This window comes from Rhipicephalus microplus, chromosome 6, assembly GCF_043290135.1.
Source record: "Rhipicephalus microplus isolate Deutch F79 chromosome 6, USDA_Rmic, whole genome shotgun sequence".
In the NCBI taxonomy this organism is placed as follows: domain Eukaryota; kingdom Metazoa; phylum Arthropoda; class Arachnida; order Ixodida; family Ixodidae; genus Rhipicephalus; species Rhipicephalus microplus.
Window position 1 is genome coordinate 95997824 of NC_134705.1, and position 21779 is coordinate 96019602.

The following is a 21779-nucleotide window of genomic DNA, read 5'->3' on the forward strand; positions in this document are numbered from 1 at the left end:
GTGATCCCCTGATCCTGCGGCTTGTCCAATGAACGGGAGTGTTGACTCGCACTGGGCTTGTGGTGCCGCTTCCAGGAGGGGTCTGAAACATCCGCGAGGGGCTACCCAGCACCTCCACCAATTTTCACGTCACTCCAGGAGTGTCGACAAGGTTCATTGACGTCTGAGCAACAGGGCTCTGACCAAGGGCGTCGGTTAGGCTTGTTTGCCAGAGCGGGGGCCCACGCGCACTTCTTTCTTTTTTTGTGGTGTGAGCCTTCGCCTTCGCATACGACCCACTACTAGAAGTAGGTGGCAATATGCATGCAACTAAATACTTCGTTATTCTGCTGTCGGTGATGTTTCATTTTGTCCTAAAAAGAATAAAATCGCAGGCTTCAAATGCGCGCACCATTGCCTTTTTGGTACATTCATTTAGAGAGAAAAAAATTACTTTTGACGTTGCTTCTGAAATGCTGCACGTCGGACACCGTAGTGACTTCAACAAAGTAATAGGCCACGCTTATGTGTAGCCAATAATTATATTCTATATTATTTGACACCTACAGAACGTTTAATTTGCTTAATGAGCCACGTATCCAACCCTCGTTTAGACAGTGGGCACAACTAGCATAAGGAAGTTGCGTGCACAAACGCAGTCACCACTGCTGAAGGCGTTAATCTAGAGGTAATCAGACCTCAAGCGCTAACGCTGGATAGTTGAACAAAATATTTGTAAACACCGACGCATTTCACAGATGAACAGATTACCGTCGGCCGACGTTGGTGGTTACCGCTATCAGTGTACAGAGGGTATAGCATGCACTCCCACTTTTCATTTCCCGGGCGCAAGTTGACTCGATAGATTCTAGTCCTTAATAATAATTGTCCCGGTTTCAAGTCCCATCACCGCAACACACTAACCAGATTGATTGATTGATTGATTCATTGATCGATTGATTGATTGATTGATTTATGTGTGGGCTTTGACTTCCCAAAACCACAATATGAGGGATGCCATCGTGAAGGGTTCCGGGAACTTCGACTACATGACGTTCTTTAACGTACACCCAAAGCTAAGCACACGGGCCAGGAAACATTTTCCGCCTTCACCGTAAAAGAACAGTTTAGTCTCTAACAGCACGACTGCGTCCCTCTTCACTGTCGCGATCCGCTGACAATATTTTCATAGTTCATGGCTTGTATTGCTCTTGTAAAAGGGTATTTTCGACAATGCATTTTTCATTCGAAAACACGTGAACACTAGGATTCGATATCCAGAGACGATCACACGTCTGGTCGTTTGTTATTCACAAACTCATCTTTCGCAGGATACGCTTGTTTGATCGAATATCTGCTAACGATGATGGGCATGTTATTCAGCAGGGTCAGCTGCGTACGACGGTTCTGGTTATGCTGTTGTACAATACTCAGTAAAAAAAAAAAACGAAGCGCTTTCACTTTTGTCGAAGATCAGCCAGTGAAGCCGTGACTTTGGAGGGTCTGCTACAGTTGATATCGCTAGAGCCATTTCATACATTATCTTTGTTGGCTAAATCGAGGGAATCAGCACACATAACGATCTTTGCATTTCTCATGCGCAAGACGCATTCTATTTCATCAACGGTGGGGTCGAAGTGCAATCCTGTAGTACGTAAGAAATCGCGATGTTTCGAAAGTAAGAAAATCGCATCACGTTCACATCTTTTGCAGTTGAACTCGTCTTTGGGGCAAGAGTGGTCGCGCCATTCTGGCCCGTCAGTGAAGTCATACCAGGTGTTTGCAAGAGATGTGTCCCTAATTCTCAATCGACATTTTTTTGGTGTATTTACAAATGCGATATTTATTCGGTGCCTTAGAATATTTCTGTATAGTGGCTAAAGATACTTTAATGACTTCAGAGATTATTAGGAACAGTATTCAAGGAAGCTGAATTAATCATTGAATTAGTGAAGTTAGGTGGTAACGTAAAGAGGGAAAATGGAGCTTCTTCATGTAAAGAACTTATTGCAACCTTGAGATTACCAGATAGCGTCCTCTCGTAATTGTCGAGAAATGGGTAAAACGCAAAAACACACATTTATTATAGGGAATATTCTTTTTATTTCACTCCTGAATGAAACATCAATGTATAAACCTTCCCTTGGGTACAATGTATGTGCTACATAAGCATCGCCGTGTTGCCATCATTCAAAACAATAAAACAAAAAAAAATGCTTCAGATGTTTTCTTTTCCCCCAACCTGTGGGGCAAAAAGAGACGCTGCGTGGGGCTAACGAGATGGTGTGAAAAAAAAATCATTCCTCCTGTTTATGCCGTAGAAAGACTTCAAATTTACTCTTCGGGCCATTACACTGTTTATAGAGCCCAGTCCTTTGATTCTACGCATAGAATCCATATAGAACACGGCGTAGTGTTGCTCCGAAACTTCTTGCAGATCAAGTATAACCAGACTTTCTTTGCGCTAATGTTGTCGTTTTTTTAAGGCTTGCACCTCAGATCAAGTATAACCAGACTTTCTTTGCGCTAATGTTGTCGTTTTTTTAAGGCTTGCACCTCATTGGAGTATTCGAGAATTTGATTCTCTTATATGGGGTCTCAATGAGACTTCAATATTTTGAAACCCCATTGGGTTTTTCGGCTAAAGTGCATCAATTATCCTTTTTAATATAAGGATTTAATTCCATTTTTTAAGAGAAAAGAAACTTAACTTTCTTAATAACTCTTTCATATGACGTCTTTAACAAGCCAAAGATGTCTGCATATACAGAAAAAAGCGATTGTGAAGGCATTGAACGAAGATCGCATTCCCCCGAGTTTTGAAAATATTTGACACATCTCTGGAAACGCCCGCTAAATTTTAATGTTTACTATTCCACCATGTTTATATTTTCAGCACAAAATAAGCTAGATTAGGCGAGGTAATCTATTAGCCAGAACTTTTTGCCCCATGACTTTTAATCCACTGGCGTGATTTGCCGTAACTTAGCTAGATACTGATTCAATGTAAAAAGCACCTAAGATAGAGAAGCCTTCTAAATTGAGCCCGCAATGTGGTCACAATGTGGAGTCCCACGCAAGTGGACATGGACTGTAGGCCGTGTGTTGTTTGAGCACATTAGGCATTGTAATTTGATATATCCTAATAATATCGGGGATTTAACGTTCCAAAGCCACGACATGATTATGAGAGACGCCGTAAAATAAGGAGGGCTTCGGGAGTTTCGAACATCTGGTATTCTTGAACGTCAGAGTCGCCGTCGGGTAGAACTCGAGCCAAATGTAACCAAAGCGGCCACCTAATGGAAAATGATCGCCGAGTTGGTAGTCGAATAGAACAGGAGTGGTATTACGATGAGAGCCTTTACTATTGAAGAATAAATACGATCATTTTGAATACGTAAAACCTGATATATAGAGGTATTGAGTCGTGGCACCAACTGGAATTTTTCGTCGCCAGACGGGTCGAAGAGTGGCCAATTTGGCAAAAAGCAGCCACCCGACGGCGACCCTGTTTAACATGCGCTGACATCACACAGTAGACGGGCCACTACCATCTGGCCTCCACCGATATGTGACCACCGCGGCCGAGATGAAAACCGTCACTTTCGGGTGAGCAGCCGAGCGTCTTAACCACTGATCCACCTTGGCGTACACTTGACGCAATCTTGGATAGACATACGCACTACGACTGTAGCGTATAACGGGCTACTTGTCCCTCATTTAGTTATCGAGAACGAAAAAAAAATGCGAGTTACAGCACTGTTACTCTGTGGGAGTGAAATTCAGCTCCGATATCAATTACTACAGGTGACGCCCGACCACTTCCTCATACCGGGAGGCATGGTCGCCGGCAGTGAGGTTTACATCTTCGGACTGTTGTCGCCGCAGTGTACCAGGTAAGTGCGGGAACACTTACACTCGAAGAATTGGTACGGCAAAAAGCTGTTAATATGTTGCTTTTAAGTAGGCTGATCTCCAGTAAAGCGCTCACTAGAGGCCATAACTTAGAGTGCAGGGCTGGATCCACACCGGCAATTGTGTTAGACCTAACTCATTATATAACCTAATAATGCCAAATTTTGCTAAATAATAATAATAATAATAATAATAATAATAATAATAATAATAATAATAATAATAATAAAAATATTGTTGGGGTTCAAAGTCCCAAAACCATCATATGATTATGAGAGATGCATTAGTGGAGCCTGGGGTTCGTTAACGCGCACCCTTATCTGAGCACACGGGCCTACAGCCTTTTCAACTTCTTTGAAACTGCAGCCGCCGCAGCCAGGGCTCGGCACTGCGACTTGCGGGTCACCAGCTGAGTACCTTAGCCACTATACCACCATGGCGGAGCAGTGCTAAAACCCCTAGCAGTGCTTAAACTCGGATTAAAATGAACCCACGAGGTCTGAAGTAGCTTATTTGACAAATTGCAACGAAGTAATCAAATTAGTCAAGCTAGTATCGCTAAAACATTTCGCAATCGCAGGACTGACTTTAGCGATGTGCGAGAGAGGGCGCTGCCACCTCGCTGTGCGAGCGAATGCCCCGCTTCCTGCGTCGCCCCCGCGTGAGCGTTGTGCGGCGTCGCTACGCGACCACAGTTAAGGCCTGACCACACATACGCGTAGCAGCGTGCTAGCGCGTGGTAACCACACTCTCACTCTCTGGACAGAGAGGGCACACCGCTACGCGAAGCTGTGCACTTTCTGTCCATAGGGAGAGGGTGCGACGCTACGTCACTAAGTCAGGCGCGCTGACGCGCTCCAACGCGTACGTGAGGTCAGGCCTTTAAAGATGAACAACCTGATGGAATTCAGTAAAGGCGCAACAAAAATTGGTGTGCATATATCTTGCCATGAGTATGTGATTCTGTCTAGAAAAATTCTACTCGGGCCGGAGAAAGACTACCGACATTCTTTCCTCAAACATTGGTTTTATTGACATTTTGGTAAGAGAAGTCAGCTGGAATTCTATATATACGAACACAAATCACTGAGTGTCCATGCGACGATTTTCTTCGTGTTTCAGAAATGAGGAGCTGCCAAACATTTTGGCTAGGGTGTGTTGGGGGGAGGTGCACAAAGAAGCGCTTTTGCAGATGTATTTGTGATATTGCGCTGCATCCACAACAGTTGTTGATCTCGCCAGCCAATCATATATACACATTTGCTGTCCGGTGGGTTTCACGTAGTGGCACCAGCTGAAGTTTGGTAGCGCAGCTGTTTAATCTGAATGGACAATTGGGCTAGTTTGTGAGTGATTAATCGAGATACTTGCGCGGTTGGAAGCAAGGACACAAGTAGATGGCGACAAGCGGAGCTTTTCAAGCTTGTCAGAAGTTCCTGTTTGTGGGCACAAAAAGAAATCATCATCATCACACTGCATAGAAACAACGCGAAAACGTGACTAGGTAGAAGGTAACACGCAACCAGAGGGCTTTGTTACCTTCTATCTAATCCCGTTAATGCGCTCCTTCCGTGTAGTATCATGTACTAACTGGCCCTTTTGGCAATGCACCTTTTTTGCAATAATACTCGTAACCGGCCTCTACCTTACAACGCGTCTGCTAGCGTTGCCTAGCAGACGCGTTGGAGGAAGGAAACTGGAACGAAATGAGGAAAGCGACGAACTGGAGGAGAAAAAAGAAGCAAGACATAATGGAATATTATGGCGAGTGGTTCAAACCAGTGTACTCACGCTCTGAAGGTGAGTGCCATAACCACTTAGCTATTCAGGCACGCTGGCTAAAGAAGCATTTATGGGTACCATATGACAGCATTGGTTAGTCTGGCATTGTATATAGGAAAGGAAAGGGGTGGGAAAGGAACGCGAAAGTGCGAGCAGGAAAAGGGTGAGGGAAGGGGGTGAAGTATATTATAGTCATACATATTGTAGTATAGAAAGAGGTGGCTAAGAGATTCGAGGGTGAGGAGGTAGAAAATGAAAGAGGAAATGCCACCAGTTTCCTCTGTTTCCTCAGTCCTCCTGACCCGCTAGCGCGCAGCTGCTCAACTTTTACAACTTCTTTTCAAAAGCGTGTGGATGAGTACGTTTTCAAATACTCCTGCTCTTTCCCCTCTCGTTCACAGTGTGGACGTCAAGTTTCGCGAGGGCCGCACACTAGAGCAGGTGTCCATGAACGTCCACGTGGGGACGGAGCCGACGCCATACGTTGTGCTGCAGACGCACCTGGACAATAAGACCAACGACGTGGTGAAGGAGGACTTCAAGGCTATCACGCCCGGTGGTCCCCTCTCTATCCGCGTGAAGACCTACCCGGACGAGAGCGCAAAGGTGACGTGACGCAGCGAGAAGTTTCTCCTCATCCATAGTCGGTAGCAAGCTAAGAATGGATGTGAGCTCTGCCTTCCCCACGGAGGATATGCGTAGATATCCTAGGCAACTTAACTGGCTACTGCTTTATATTATCCTTAATACAACAGACAATAATAATGAGGTCTAAGATACAATTATTCCAGGAAAAGTACAGTGGATGGTATTACAAGTGATAGTAACGTAAATGTGAAGAAAGAAAAATGGATGAAGAAATAACTTACCATCGGCAGGATCCGGACCTGCAGCCATCGAGTGTCGCGTCTGACGCTCTATCCTCTGAGCTACTGCCGTCCACTTTTTAAGGTATATTTGTGCATTTTCCTTGCCTGTTCGGTGTTATGTATACTAGGTGATGTTACGAAATGGCAGCAGACCGATTATTCCTCGCACGCCACCTCCATTCAGCAAGTCTGCCAGAAGGAGACCCTCGCTATGAATGAAGGAAAGTGTAATTTACACTTTCCCACTTTATGTTCTCCTTGTTCGGGTTGGTTCATCTTTAACAGCGCATATAGTTCGCTCTCTGATCAAACTCTTTTGAATACTATTTGAAGTCAATTTCAAGACACTGAAAGCCACTAAAGTTTTTTTTACCTACATTTTCTGTGGAATACTGACGCACACATGGAGCTGGCGCATGACAGGTGTTGTTGCTATAGAGACAGAGATTTAGCAAGATCCTTTTACTGCTCACTGGAGGCGTAGACGCGATTTTTCGGATCGATAGCAAGTCTACAGCTCGCGCCATTCGTGTGCTTGCCGCTTACACAGAACAGCGTGCAACTGATGAACAGTGCCCGTCTATACGGCTCATCTCGATTTTCTTTTTTTTTTTACTTTTTGCCTGCCGCTACTAAAGATAGGCAGGTACGTTGGCATCAATCGTTTCCCGCCTCCGAGACCTCCTGAGCTTGTGAACATGGCAGAGCAACGTGAAGTTGTTCGTGGCTCTTCTGAATAATCAACAGCTTTGTGCGAGATACTTGGAACACTGATAAATATAAACTTTGGCTAGCGATAACATCATGTCGGATTTTACGCCCGAGAACCATGATGGAAGAGGCTCTAGGCGAGTGCTTCCGAAATGTGGACCTCCTGGGTTTCTTTAACGTGCGCTTACATTACACAATGCACTGGCGGAAACCATTTCACCCCCGCTGAAATGCGACGGCCGCGACCGGGTACGACGTCACCAACTTCGGGCCTGCAGCTGAGCAGCACGACAACTGATATACCACCTGTGTGGCGGACAAGCAGCCGTTTCACCATGTGAGGTTTCTGCGATAACTGGTCACGTTGATGACTGCTCTAGATCAGCAGATTTCGTTTAAGTGTCGATGACCATATTCACAAAAGCAATAGCAATAATTGTCCCTTTTGCTTCTCAAAACCACGCTATGATAGAGAGATGCTGTGGTGGAGGGCTCCGAATGTTTTCGACCCCCCCGGTGTTCTATAATGTGTCCCTACGTATAACCACAAATGCGTCTATAATATTTTGCCACAACCAAAACATGGCCGTCGTGGCTGGAATTCCATCCCGCAAGCTACGGGCTAGCGGCCAATTGCTGTAACCACAAGAACACTGTGGTGGGCACAAATAAGCATTACTTTAGTATTGTCGGTTGATGAAATTTAAAACCTATCCTTATGCTCCCCGTATCATTAGCGAGGTCTAGTGGCAAGCGCTAATGAACATTTACGAACCAACTCATTTGCGAATTCGTGCTCTGCAAGTGCTCACTCAGTGGTGAACGTCGTTGAACAGATGAAGGCATCAGAATACTGTAGGGTTTGTTAGAGGCACGATAAAGTTAGGACAATCTAAAACGAAGCCGAAATGGGATTGCATGCAGCAGCACATTTTTTCAGGCTTCAGGTATGCACGCTTTCCCCCAAGGCATCACATGACGGATTGGTCTAAACAGGAGAAATCACGTTCTCCTGCTCTCTCTGTAGGACCCCCTCTACCCCGAGCTCCCGTTCGCTTCGTTCAGAAATACCTCGCAATCAGTGCACTCCCGAAATCCCTTGCTTAATGACACGGAATGGATTGCACTTTGTCAGGCACCATTTGTTAGGCAATATGGTGTCTGAGGGTCCCCCCCCCCCCCCCCTCAATCCTGCCCGCCTCGCAAACTTGCAGTTCTTGGCAACCAGAATTCTCAAGTATTCCTTCTTTGTCGTCTGCTTTCTTTCGATGCAGACGTATGGTGTACGTATGGTAGAAGGGAGTCCGCCATTGCTACAAGTATATAAATCTACGTGGTGTTGCATGTCGCTGGGTTCTCATTTCCTTTTGAAGCGTGAGTGTAGTCTATCTGGTCGATGAAGGTTAAAACGAAACGGATAGCATACAGTGTTGCAAAAAATAAAATAAAATGGGAACAGCTACGGAGATTGCGGGTCAGGCTTGGCTGGGACGCAATCAATTCGCGGAAATGTACGGACACGGTGGTCCGAGACTATTGATAACTCACCAGAAGAGAAACCATTAGGATCGCCTGCCACGAGGCTTGTTTCCCGGGAGATTAGTGGCTTCAAGTTTTTATTTATATGATCTGTATGGGTGGGGAGGGGGCAGGATGACGTAGAGGAGGAGGGCGGCAAGAATTGATTGTAAGCTGTATACCGTTCGAGTGTTTGGTTTGTACTGGTGCCGAGCCGACTCGTCTGCGAGTCTTATCATACGCGCTAACTAACTGTTAAACTTTTAAAAAACCAGCGTTATAGCAAAAGGAAGAAAAATGAACGCGACGAAGCAAGAGATACGCTGAAGAAAAAGAAACACTTTAATGAGTGCTTAACGTCTGCCTTTTAGTGTTTGATTTTTAACGTTAAATTGTACGAGATTAGAGCACACAAAAAAGCCATGCTTAATACACTACGGAGAAACGTTTTAACAAGTTGAAATGACTACAAGCACACAAACTTCACAATACGCAATTAGATTCTCTCCCCGCCGCCATTTCTTATTTTTTGAATCCGTTCATCAAATCGGTCATTTCATGCGGCATGTCATTCAGCGACCCGTAAAAAACTATGCTTAACGAACGAGATTTAATCGAAACACGAAAGGCCGTTATTGATTTGAAACCCGCACCCTGCTGATATTACACATTACTGTTGATCTTATGGTGGGCGAGGGTTATTAAAGTTTGAATTTTGAAGATTTAATAACAACACGTACACAACGTGAACAAAGGAGGATGGCAGCATTAAAACGGCTTATTGACAGCTTGGCTACTTGTGTAAAACAGAGCAAGCCAAGCCTTGCCATGTTACTTCATGTGTAAAACACATGTAGCAACAAGGCAAGGATGCCTAATTCATAAGTTTGCACGAATTGAGAACTGAAAATCAACAGAAATATATTCAGCAAAAAACAATACAGAAAAAACTCCGCAAATTTGGCAATTTCGAACGGCACTGAACAATACTTTTTTTAAATGCATGCATAAGATTTGGTTACATATGCAATAACTCTTGACGCAATGTGTTTTTAGGTACAAATTATATGGTTTTGATTGATATGTGGAGTTTAACGTTTAAAAACCACCATATGATTATGAGAGACGCTGTAGTGGAGGGCTCCGGAAATTTCTAGGAGAAAATACAGCCGCCGCAGCCTGGATTTTATTCCGCGACCGGTGGGTCAGCAGCCGAGTACCTTAGCCGCTAGATCACCGCGGTGGGGTAAAGCATATGGTTTCATCACAAGTTTATATTTATTTCTGGACCCTATGAAAATATGAAGATAATACTAGAAAGATACAACCAACGAAAAAAGTAGGAAAGCTTGTAATTGCTATATTTTAAACAAAAAATTTAAAATAAATATCCCACCATCTTCTCAAAGGGGCCCTGATGGCATGCGAAGGAGCATCATTGTGCAGAAGTGGCGTCACAGATTGGACGGCTCCAACCCGTGTGCTGCAGCAAGCACTGAAAGATTCGCGAGCGTTGTTCGCGGTAGCACAGGTGGCACAAGCCTAGTTTTCTAGGATTTTCGCTTCGCAATTGTTCACCGAGTGGAGTCACGTTCTGTGAAAATTCTTCCGCAATGCCAATTCTGCTGTGAGCATGGCACACGCAGCTTATACACCACTTTTTCAAATTCACGGTTGGTGAGGGTAAAGAGTGATTGCCCAGCTCTGTTCGCAATAACCACAGTTACTAGACTAACTTTGATTACATCTGTCAAGTAGCTACATTTAACCGTAGTTGACCGTAACCGTAGTTAGCTTTACCGCGAATGAGGCTGTCTATGCCACAGTATAGTTACTTACGTTACACTAGGCCAAGCATGCTTAGGTAATCAACCATTCTGACTTACCGAACTGCAGGTAACCTTGAACGGGCACACGCTGAATTTTCCGCCAAGCGACACCTTCAAAGTGGAAAAAATTCAGTTCTTCTCCATATTCGGCGATTTCTTCACTGGATCAGTGAGCATCTTCAAAAAGGAGTGGGTAAGCCAAATTTTTTTCTATTTCTTGAAGCATAATCTATTGGAGTAATTTCAATGTAATTGACTGTGAACCGAAGAAAGTTTGCCGGATGTGCAGCGCGTGGCGGACGGGCGGAGAACTAAAGCCCCTTGATCAAGGGACTTTACGGAGAACTGCATCGCTGCGCCGCCTACCGGGACGTACACCATGATGTTGAGGCTGTCGGCCGCGGCTTCCGATATCAGATAGAACAGCGGTGCGTTGTCTAAACGCGCTGTTGCTAATCACGGAGGCCGCACATGGCAGCCTGGACAGCACGCCGCGACGCAGAAGGTGGCGCAGCCATGCAGTCTTCCGCGACTCCGCCACGCGCTGCGCATCCCGCTAAATTTTTGCGGCCGACAGTACGTCCTTTTATAGACTAAGGATGGGTTTAAGTGCCACTATACTGGGGCTGTTAATTTTACCGCTTTGTATCGTTTATAGGAGAACGAACAGTGGTGCTACGGCACACGTAAGCTTATGAAAACTGTTGCACTGGTTCGTTCGACATTTCGTGTCTATCGTAACGTAGACGTAAAACGCTTATAATATAAGCGAAAATGGCAACCTTGGTGAATGGCTTCAACGCAAAGCTATGAACCGTCTGCTTATCCACTATCGAGATACGAACACGACCACGGGTGACCACGACCAGTTGGCCGTAAGACGTCTATTCAGCGAAAGGCGTGCAGACCCCAGCACCCCTGTCCCATTTTGTCTCCTATCTATGCATTTATAGCGCTACGGAGGCGGTCGGCTTGTTTCAGCCCTGCTTGAGTCGTGTTCGTCGGCAGCGCTTGCGCGCATGCGCGATATGTTTCTTACGTAAGATGATCTATAGAAAGACACATTTTTAGCTTGCGAGATTACAAAGCGTGAATCGTTGACGACGGAAGGTGCAGTGCAGTTAGAGCTGTGGCAGTTGTTGTCAGTAGAAGACTTTTTCAGTATTCTGGACAACCGATTTCTTTTTCTGGGTTATATAAATAAAATTTTAAAATGTAATTGTCACCTCAAGGCAAAAATTTGATTTGTGAACAAAGGCTATCAACTCGCAGAGGTAGAGAACGCAGCCACTGCCGTGCGTAAAGTGACCTTCGTACTGCCTACTGTTTATGGTTGCCAGGTGATACCCGAGCTAAGAAACGATCTTAAGAAAAAAAACCCTGAAATCAGGTATACTTTCTCTAAGAATCCTAAAAAAGGCAAATTTATCAATTTTTATCTTAGAAAATACTTTCATGATACCGAAGTAATGTCACCGAAGTATGAAGGAAGTTGAAAAAAAAACACTTTTAATTACTTTTGCATCAAAAATATGCGCAACTATGACGGACGCACAGTTTGTGACCTGAAAACCATATTTGTTTTTTCACATTATCTCCAATGTAGCTTCGATTTGGTTAAATGCACATTTGCCAGTGCATAAATAACGTTACTTGTTGATTACCCCAACGTATATATGCTTGACTTGAACGTTCAACTGACTTGAGCATTTGCACGCATTCATTCGCATATTGAGCATACGGCGTGCCGGACTACGTTATCAATTTCGATCCTATGAAGAGTACAATAGCGGCGGCAACCTAGACGGCAAATATGCGCCTAGGGTGTCGAACAGGTGTCCGGATCTGCCAAAGGCCCTCCGAGAAGCAGATTAATAAGGTTTCTGTCCCAATATTTGGAACAGATTGGTCCCATCTGATGCAGACAGGTTCTGAAGAAGGGTCCCAAGTTTGACCTTGCAGTGCTGTGTAAAGAACATTGGCTCATCGTGTCCACCTTTAAGACCACTGATGATGAGCAGAAGGAAGAGAAAAAGTGATGTTTATTTGAAGGTACGGATCCTGGGTGCAGCTGCCACAGAAAGAGAGAGGAAGATAGAGAAAGGGGGGATTGCACCTGAACACAGAGAAGAGCTGCAGGCTTCCCAGATGATTCCAGGCTCGCTCTCGTCACGTTTAAAAAGGAAGGCGGCTTTGTGCTACTACAACAGAAGTTGTCTGAGAAAGCTTTATTAGCTATTTAAGAACTTTCGGCCTGCTGAGTTCAAACCCACGAACGTGGTGGTAGCTCGTTTGAAAGATTTGAAGCTTGATTGGTGAATGTGTGCTGTCGATCGCAAGGAGGTCTCTGCACTCACGGTACTTTTCAGTTCTAAAAGCCCTAAAGTGGAGTTTTTTTTGTTGTGCTATTGTCACGAAAACAGTTGATTGGCAAGCAACTGGGGGCCAATATCACAACGACACCAGAAAAGCTATAGGTTGATAAAGATTCTTACAAGATCAGTGGCTTCTACATGGGCGAAAATATTAGAGCAGCTACAAAGGGTTAACTCTGGTTTCGCAGTAGACATTGAGAAAATTCTCTACTTTTTTCCCCACGACAAGCTATTGGTGGTACGGAACTGCTTTGAACGTTCGGAGTTCGTGGTCTTCCAAAAAAAAAATACACTTGCAGGATCTCAGCAGAGATATTTACGGAATTACTGAAATTGTATAGTTTTCTACTCATGTTGACTCTGAGCACAAGTTCCGTGTCCAAAACCACATCATATGTACAGGTTTGAGTTCGGCGCTTTTCATTCCAGATTTCTTTATTCTGAAAATTTGACCTTTTACTCTCACTTATAATAATCGTGGTGAGAACAGAGAAGTGGTAGCCATCTGAAACATATTTAGTGTTGAAGACCAGCAGTTCCAGGTCCAATTTTGCTGATGAACTGCCCAATAGTTCCTTTTCTTTACATATTTAGGCGTGAAATCGTACAATGAAGTTGCCACTCGTGTTAGGCACACTTTTCTAGGTATAAAAACGCCATTTCACTCCGTGATTCCTGTTGCTTAGATTGTCAATGAAGCAGTCGCCTCCTCGTGTCTGAAATCCTCCCTTCTTAAGTCCTCTCCACACATGATGCACTTTAATTTTACCAGTGAAGCCTACAGGTTTTTCGCTCTGCTGAATTCCTAACGCTCCTCTGAAAGTTGTCGCGGAATCGTTGTGGAAGATCCTGAGAGTCAATACACAGAAACAGGAGTTCACAGAAAGTGAGAGGTAGAAATCTGAAACTTGAGAACTTCAGTGACACGGCCTGCAGAGAGTGCGAAGGAATTTAGATGTGAATTCTCACTTTCCTGGGACATGCCAATTAACCAGGCTTGCCCGACCAACGATAAAAACAAAAACAAAAACGTTAGAAAGAATGAAGGCTGCGCAGCCACTCAAATATTTATGTATCCACTTTTGTCGCGTAAACAGAAGTTGCCTGCGAGATTTCATTCAGGTGCGGTAGTTAAATGCCGGGCAGACAAGACTAATAATTTAATAAACGCCTTCGTGAGCAAAGTAATTCTTCAAGTTCACACAATGAAATGCATTTGCCTTGACATTGCCGGTCATGTAAAACAAAAGAAAACAAACGCACGCTTCTTTTTAGGCAGGCCAAGATTATCGACTGCGAGGAAGATGAAAAGGCTCGTAAAGTTATCGAAGCCTTGCGTGTAATTAAGTAAGGTCCTGACAAGAGTGTTACTAAATCATCTTGACGCTTGTACAAAAAGAACTGTCTTAATTGTCCAAATATTAGCTTAGCATGTAAGTCTATGCACGATTGTTGCACATGCGATTTGCTGCACTCAGAAAAAGCTACCACTCCAGTAAATGATTCCTTAGTCGGAGCTAGTGCTGTCTGATTTTTTGCCCTATCTTGTTTTAAGGCACCGTTTGTCTTTTTACTTGGTCGTACCAACTAGCCCCCCACCGCACGATCGTCGCATCCATATGCGTACTGTCCGAATGCACCAAGGGGATGACTGCGCTAGAAACGTATAAACCAGACACACACACAGGTGCGTACTTGCGATTAATCTTAGACAAGTTCCATTTAAAAGTACGCTTCGCAGAAACCATCACTGCACATGCGCTTTCGAGTAAGGTGTCATCACCAAAATCTTAGCAATCGTAAGATGTCACCTTAACACCGCTCATCAATAAATATCATCTCTGTGTTATGCAAATAGACTGAATCACTGACACATTAACTTCCCTTTGTATAATGTAGTATGCTTCGCCGATTTCCCCTGTTCTATTATTGTGGCAGTGGCTCAATATCTTAATGCCACTCAGAATCGGTTCACACATTTGCACTCCGAGCAGTGGATGGATAGGTGCCCGCTCGTACTGTTTTAAACTGAGAACTCATGTTCACGCCTTCGCACGTTAACACATCTTCCGGTGTGCTCCACACTCCTCTTGTCACATGGCAAGAGAAGTTCATATACCACGCCAACATTGCACTGCGTATATGAATTCGAATGCCTTTCCCTCATCCTTGTACCCTGTTTTGGCAGTCGTCTATGCGCGCAAACAGCCATGTTTGCTTCTTAGACACCGAATACACGACTCCAACACCATCTCGCTTTCCAACCTTCTTTAGGTATGACGTTTTGGTCACATAGGATACAACTACAAATCTCTTATGCGCCTTCCTTTGAGAAGGAACGTTTGAGGTTTCGACCTTGATTTTCTTCAGCACTTCCTCGGCTACTGCACTTAGCACATATTGAAGGAAACCAGCCTCTTTCAACCTAACTATCAGTGCTTCAAAGCTTTGCTGCGCGCAGAGCATTCAAGACTACTTGAATGCCGGCATGACACACTTGGATGCTATGGCCCAGGATGCTATGGCCCACTTCACTGTTTTAGGGGCGAAGCTTCACGATGTATGTAGAAGTAGTAGTGCATCGTCGTAGTACGTAGCCACCTCCCCGGCCGGACTAGAGGAGCGGCACGCGCTCACTCATTTGAATTGAGGAGGAAACCCAAGCACGTTATTCAAAAATAAAGAGATAATTGTTTCTTATGAAATAACCTACAGAGACCAGTATCGGTGATTTATTCTCCAATAATACTTGCCTTGACTTTGATCCTGACTAAATAAAACTAGTATCAAAACGACGCACTTCGAGCACTATCTGCCCAGAAAGGGTTCCATGTTAGACTTGCTGGGCGTAACCACCTTGGTTTCAGGAGGGTTTAGTGAGGGTTGGGGCGCAGTGCCATGAACTAGCAACGGTGAAAGGTGGGAACTAGACACAAAGCGCAGGCCGCAGAAAGTGCATGCGTGCCGCTCCTCTAGTCCGACCGTGCCACCTCTAGTTTAGTCATTGGAATGTCTGCAGGGTTTCGGTACTTATATATGATGAAAAGATGTGAGATGGCGGTAGTTACAGTGTTCACTAGATGATGAATGAATGGACAGACGCACGGACGGAGAGACAGACAGATGCACAGGCGGATGGATGGACGCATGGGCGGATGGACGGACAAACAGACGGACGCATGGATGCATGGACGTATAGATGGACGGACGTACAGACGAACGTAAGGACGAACGCATGGATGGATGGATGGATGGACGCATGGACAGAAGGATGAATGCACGATCAGTTGCGCAGACGGACACATGGAAGGAAGAACGAGCGGATGGACGGAAGCGCGGACGGACCGACGAATGCTTTGCCCCACTCATCATCATGCACTCCGTGGATATGCTGTGATTTTTTTTAGGGACGAAGATCCTTATAGCGGCACCTGCTCGTCCCTCGTAGCCGTAGTAGTAGTGTGTAACAAGTATCACATTTTGACCTCCAAGAGGGTGCTGGTGAGAAATTTTTCTGTGCGTTGTTGAACAATAAAGATAGTGCTCAAGGTACATGCCAATGGCTGCTAAGGGGGATTGAGAGACAGGAGAATGCGGCTTTTAGTTAACGTGCACGCTGAAAATTTTTTGTTCAACAACGCACAGAAGACCAGAAAGGGTTGCTGCGTTATACTCGCTAGGCATACCCTTCTAGGTTTTAGACAGGTTGAGCGAGCGTTGGGCCGCAGCGCCATGAATACAGTGAACTAGTATATACCATGAACTCAAGGTGGCTAAAGGTGGGAAGCAGACACGAAGCGCAAGCCGTAAGAAAGTGTGCGTTTTCCGCCTCTCGTTCAGTCCTTGGAATGTCCGCTGGAAGGCGGTGCTTCTATATGAGGAATATATGATGAAAAGATGCGAGATGGTGGTACTTGGAGTGTTGAATAGGTGGACGAATGGACACACCGACAGATGCGTGGACGGACGCACGGATAGCTGCACGAACGGATGGACGCATGAACGGACGCATGAGCGGATGTATGGACGAAAGCAGGGACGGACACACAGATGAACGTGCGGACGCACGAACAGACGCGCGCACGGACGGGCGGATAGACGCACGGGCGGCCACACAGACGCACGCATGGATGGATGGAAGCAAGAACGAATGGACGGACGGATGCTTTGCTCTACTATCCATCATTCACTCCGTGGATTTGCTGCCATTTTTTTTCACCCATACGGTCTGTGCTACTGTTTGAAATGACTCGCTTCGCTGTATTTCTTCTTCTCAACTGAAATAAAAACCACTACGTGTATATCAGAAGTATAAATATTTTTCTCGGTTGTTTCTAATTCCTGGTGAATTACGGAATAAAGGCTTCATGTGGCCGGCCACAGCATGAAATTTTGCATATTCATTGTTAACGTTGTCGGATAGGAATTGGCGATGACATTTGATAGTTCAGAATAAAAGCAGCCAGACTAGGATGCGTTTGTACCTGCGTACTCAATCTGCCCAGCGGTTACGCCGATGTAGTTTTGTGGTTTATCAACTGCAGAATTTCCTTTGCGTCTCCCTTAATAGAGTACCAAGTACTCTGAATCGCTAACTCTTTTAACGGTGAAGCTCCTAAAGCCGTGGGTCCGGTTCGAAACCACCTATTCCTATCACTCACTCAGCAGGTGGCGCGGACAGACAGACAGACAGACAGACAGACAGACAGACAGACAGACAGACAGACAGACAGACAGACAGACAGACAGACAGACAGACAGATGGACAGATGGACAGATGGACAGAGGCACGGACAAAAGCACGGACGGACGCCCGTATGGATGGACAGACAGAGAGGTGGATGCACGGAAGCATGGATGGATGGATAGAAGTGTGGACGGACAGACAGGCGGACGGACGGACAGAAGCACGGCTATACGGAAGCAGGAAGGGATGGACGCACAGATGGACTCACGTATGGCCGGACGGAAAGAAACACTGGCACATGGATGGTTGGATAAAAGCACGGACGGATAGATGGACGGCCGAGCAGACGGACGGACAGATGGACACTTCACCCCATTCATCATAATTCACCCCGTGAATATGCTGTGACATTTTTTTCTAAATGGCTGGATTCATAGGGCAACAACATCTTTTCGAACTTCTGAATATATTTCCAACAAACATGGTCGTCAAAGAAGGTTACAGCTATGTCTGAAAATTGAATTTGGTCATCTTTTCTTCATGAGTGAACGATAACCCTATGCCCCATGGTGATGAAAAAAGGTAAAGTACGTCCACTATTTCGTCGTCACAATCGGAAGTGTCGCTTGAATGGACAGGAAAATCGTCAGCGTATCGACAAACACACAAAGCACGGTCACAGGTGAGCTATTCGTTGACCGATTTGTTAAAACCTGGTAAGAAATATTGCAGAGCAGAGGGACAATTGAGGGCCCAATGCAGATGCCTTGCTTCTGTACGTGGTACTTGTCTTCTCTAACAATACTAAAAGCTTGTCTACAGTCACACAGACTGTGTTCAGAAATACTACCTCATCATTGGACACGATGCAACTACGAACAGACTGGTGCAACGATGAATGAGGAATAGAATGAAACAAATTTACGTCGATTGAAACGGTGTTGGCCAACATGTTACTCGATGGCAACACCCTAATAATGCCTAAATAAATTTTCACCTCAAACAGACCATTCATAACAAGGGGAACCAAGCATTTCCGCAGAAGCCTACTCACTTCCTTTTGCCATGTTCCTTGTTCACTCACGATTGAACGAAGAAGAATATTCTGCTTGTGCGTCTTGGCCGAAAAGGAAATGTTCAAGCAGTCAAGCTTGCTTCTCTTTACAAGGTTCGCCAGTTTGTGCAGTTCGAACTGCCTTCACATGGCCACAGCCTTTGCCTTTACCTTTGCGGCCTTTTGAACTGCTTCAGTTGCCTTGTCGCGAACATACTAGAGGGCCTAACAGCAAGACCTCCTTCCTTGTCCTGCTACAGCAACTGGAGGTTATCGCATCTGAAGCACCGGTAGACACCTGAAATAGGGTCGTTACTGTCGTACGTTCCTGTCGTCTTTTTGAGATTTATTGATGAGCGGTGTTGAGGTGACATCTTATGATTGCTAAAACATTAGTGATGATACCTTACTGAGAAGCGCATGCGCAGTGATAGTTTTTGTGAAACGTACTTGCAGGTGGAATAAATGTTAATTGCAAGTCTGCGTCTGCGTTTGTATCTCTATGTGTCTGGTTTATATCTGTGTAGAGAAGTTATCCCCTTTGTGTGAACATGGACCAACCCGCCCAGCAACACGTCCTTCTAAACTGTCTCTAAATGCAGTTTACCCACTTCTGGGCAGTCTTTTCTTTTTTCAAGAAAACAATAATTGTTGAGACCTCCTTTCTTGAAAAGCTTTACATTGAACATTTTCATATAAAAAACTCTACACCCTTTCGATAGGGTGCCCTCCCGTCGTGGCTTCTAAGCACCAGATGCATGACGACAACGCAAAGAAGTGCACCTTGCGGGGAAAATAAAAAGATTCGAAATTACATCATGCTTGCTTTACTTTTACACCGTATGACAAAACATCGCTTAAGGTATAAATTTAGTTAGAATGTTACCATTTAGAAAGCATACAATGTCAACAAACTAATCATAAGGTTTCCTGTATAAACAACCGAATTACGCTTGAGCATTGAACGCTATTGAAAACGGTGGTGGCGACTTATCTTCATTTCAAGCAATGAAGGAAGCGATCGAAGCTAATAAATAAACAGGTGGGCGCACAGATAAGAAGTCAATGAGTACACGGGCTATCGCTGTACGGCTGGCTTTAGAATTCACGTCGTTGTGCGCAACTCTGGAAAAGCTTATATGGACAGCCTTCTACGGATCGCCTAATGGAACATATTGCAGTGGCTGTAAGTGCAGCGGAGATATGCGGTGACATTGACATATTTAGCTCCATTATCGATTGCTTGAAAAAAAAAACGATCAGTAATGAAGTGCGGGCTCTACGTCCGTACCCACCAGGCTGTGATCACATGAAAATATAAGCTGTTTGTACGTTCCTGGTAACTTAAAACTGGAGCTCGTTCATGATGATTACTCTGAAGGTTAAGTAAAAGTGATTACGAGGTTTATTTTTTCAAAAGAGATACTTGTAATAAGGGGATTTATCGGAAAAGTTGGAGCGATTGATGACGTTCGAATGATGCTTGACATTCTTTTTGTTTCTTTGTTTTACATTCTCTTTCGTGCCCCTTTAGCCTGATCATATGCACGTCACCATTGGCCATCATATCTCCGCTGGCTACCACTTTACGATTCAAGGTGCCGTGACACCAGATGCTGACAAGTAGGTATTTTTTTTTCTGGCATCCACCGCATCAAGTCAGCTACACTTAAATAATAAAAAGTATTTATTGTAAAGCTCGGCCAACAGTTTGTCTTTACCATCACGAATACAAAGTCAGTATTGTATTCAGTGCCGCTACGGAAATGGCGCCATTATTGTCATTCCCGTCACACTAACGTCAGTATCAACGTCAATAATATTCTTTGTGTGGACAATTCAACGTTATTTCCGTCACGGAGAAGACGATCATATTGAAGTTAGAGCGACATCATTACCGCTATTAAAATGTCATTTAATGTTTATGCGTGCTTTCTGCATGTCACGCAAAATGCCCCTTCAGTTTTATAATCTATCTATCTATCTATCTATCTATCTATCTATCTATCTATCTATCTATCTATCTATCTATCTATCTATCTATCTATCTATCTATCTATCTATCTATCTATCTATCTATCTATCTATCTATCTATCTATCTATCTATCTATCTATCTATCTATCTATCTATCTATCTATCTATCTATCTATCTATCTGTCTGTCTGTCTGTCTGTCTGTCTGTCTGTCTGTCTGTCTGTCTGTCTGTCTGTCTGTCTGTCTGTCTGTCTGTCTGTCTGTCTGTCTGTCTGTCTGTCTGTCTGTCTGTCTGTCTGTCTGTCTGTCTGTCTGTCTGTCTGTCTGTCTGTCTGTCTGTCTGTCTGCAACTTTAAGCGCTCCCGGTCGTTTTAATAATGGTATCTATACCAAAATTGGTATGGCATAACATGACTAAGGGGCAGGGCTAGCAAAAAAAGAGACGCATATCTATGAAATGAATGCTGATGATAGAGCAAACCAGTGTGCATAGAGTCATGAATCATGGTCTTTATTTTAAATGCGAAATCTATCTAAAAACTGCTGACTGTCGCTGAGAGCTTGCATGTTTGTAACTCCGAGTGTCTTTCATGCCTGCTTCAAGAATGAGCCGCAGAAGTAAAAATTAGGGTCTGGTATAAGAACAAAACAAACGTGCGGGACCAATTACGCGGCGTGCTGTTGCTTAAGCGTAACTGCTTAATGTATGCCTATTTTTTCTTTTACAAAATGTCGTGCCATTGTCATTTTCTTCTCCTAGTGTTCTCTTCACAGTCGCCGTCTCTCATCCTATGCCGCACTACACATTCACTATCTTTTGTCCTTGTTCGCTCAAACGGTTATGGTGCATCCCCACCTGAGGAGTGAGGCAAAAACGAAAACTGCAAAGTGGCCGGGACACCACGTCCGCGCGCATCAAAAACGTTCCTTTTTATTCTGCCACCCGTGCATGTCACTACCACCACCGCCAGCGCCGCCTTTGCCACTTTAAGAATTCGTTCCATTTTGTCCGTTTTCTGGGCATTAAATTTCGCACAAAATTCTAGTTATGCTTGCGAAGCACTAAAAATAAGCAGTTGGT

At 44.6% G+C, this 21779-nt stretch overlaps 1 protein-coding gene across 1 annotated transcript in view; it reads left to right on the forward strand.

The window, feature by feature from the left end:
• The window catches only part of LOC142765378 (uncharacterized), a 55642-nt gene that overhangs the window by 20945 nt on the left and 12918 nt on the right, over window positions 1–21779 (forward strand). The window contains exons 4-7 of the mRNA XM_075866224.1: window positions 3790–3878; window positions 6081–6285; window positions 10674–10799; window positions 20257–20345. Of these exons, the coding sequence (XP_075722339.1) occupies window positions 3790–3878; window positions 6081–6285; window positions 10674–10799; window positions 20257–20345 (509 nt within the window). The remainder of the gene's footprint in view (window positions 1–3789; window positions 3879–6080; window positions 6286–10673; window positions 10800–20256; window positions 20346–21779) is intronic.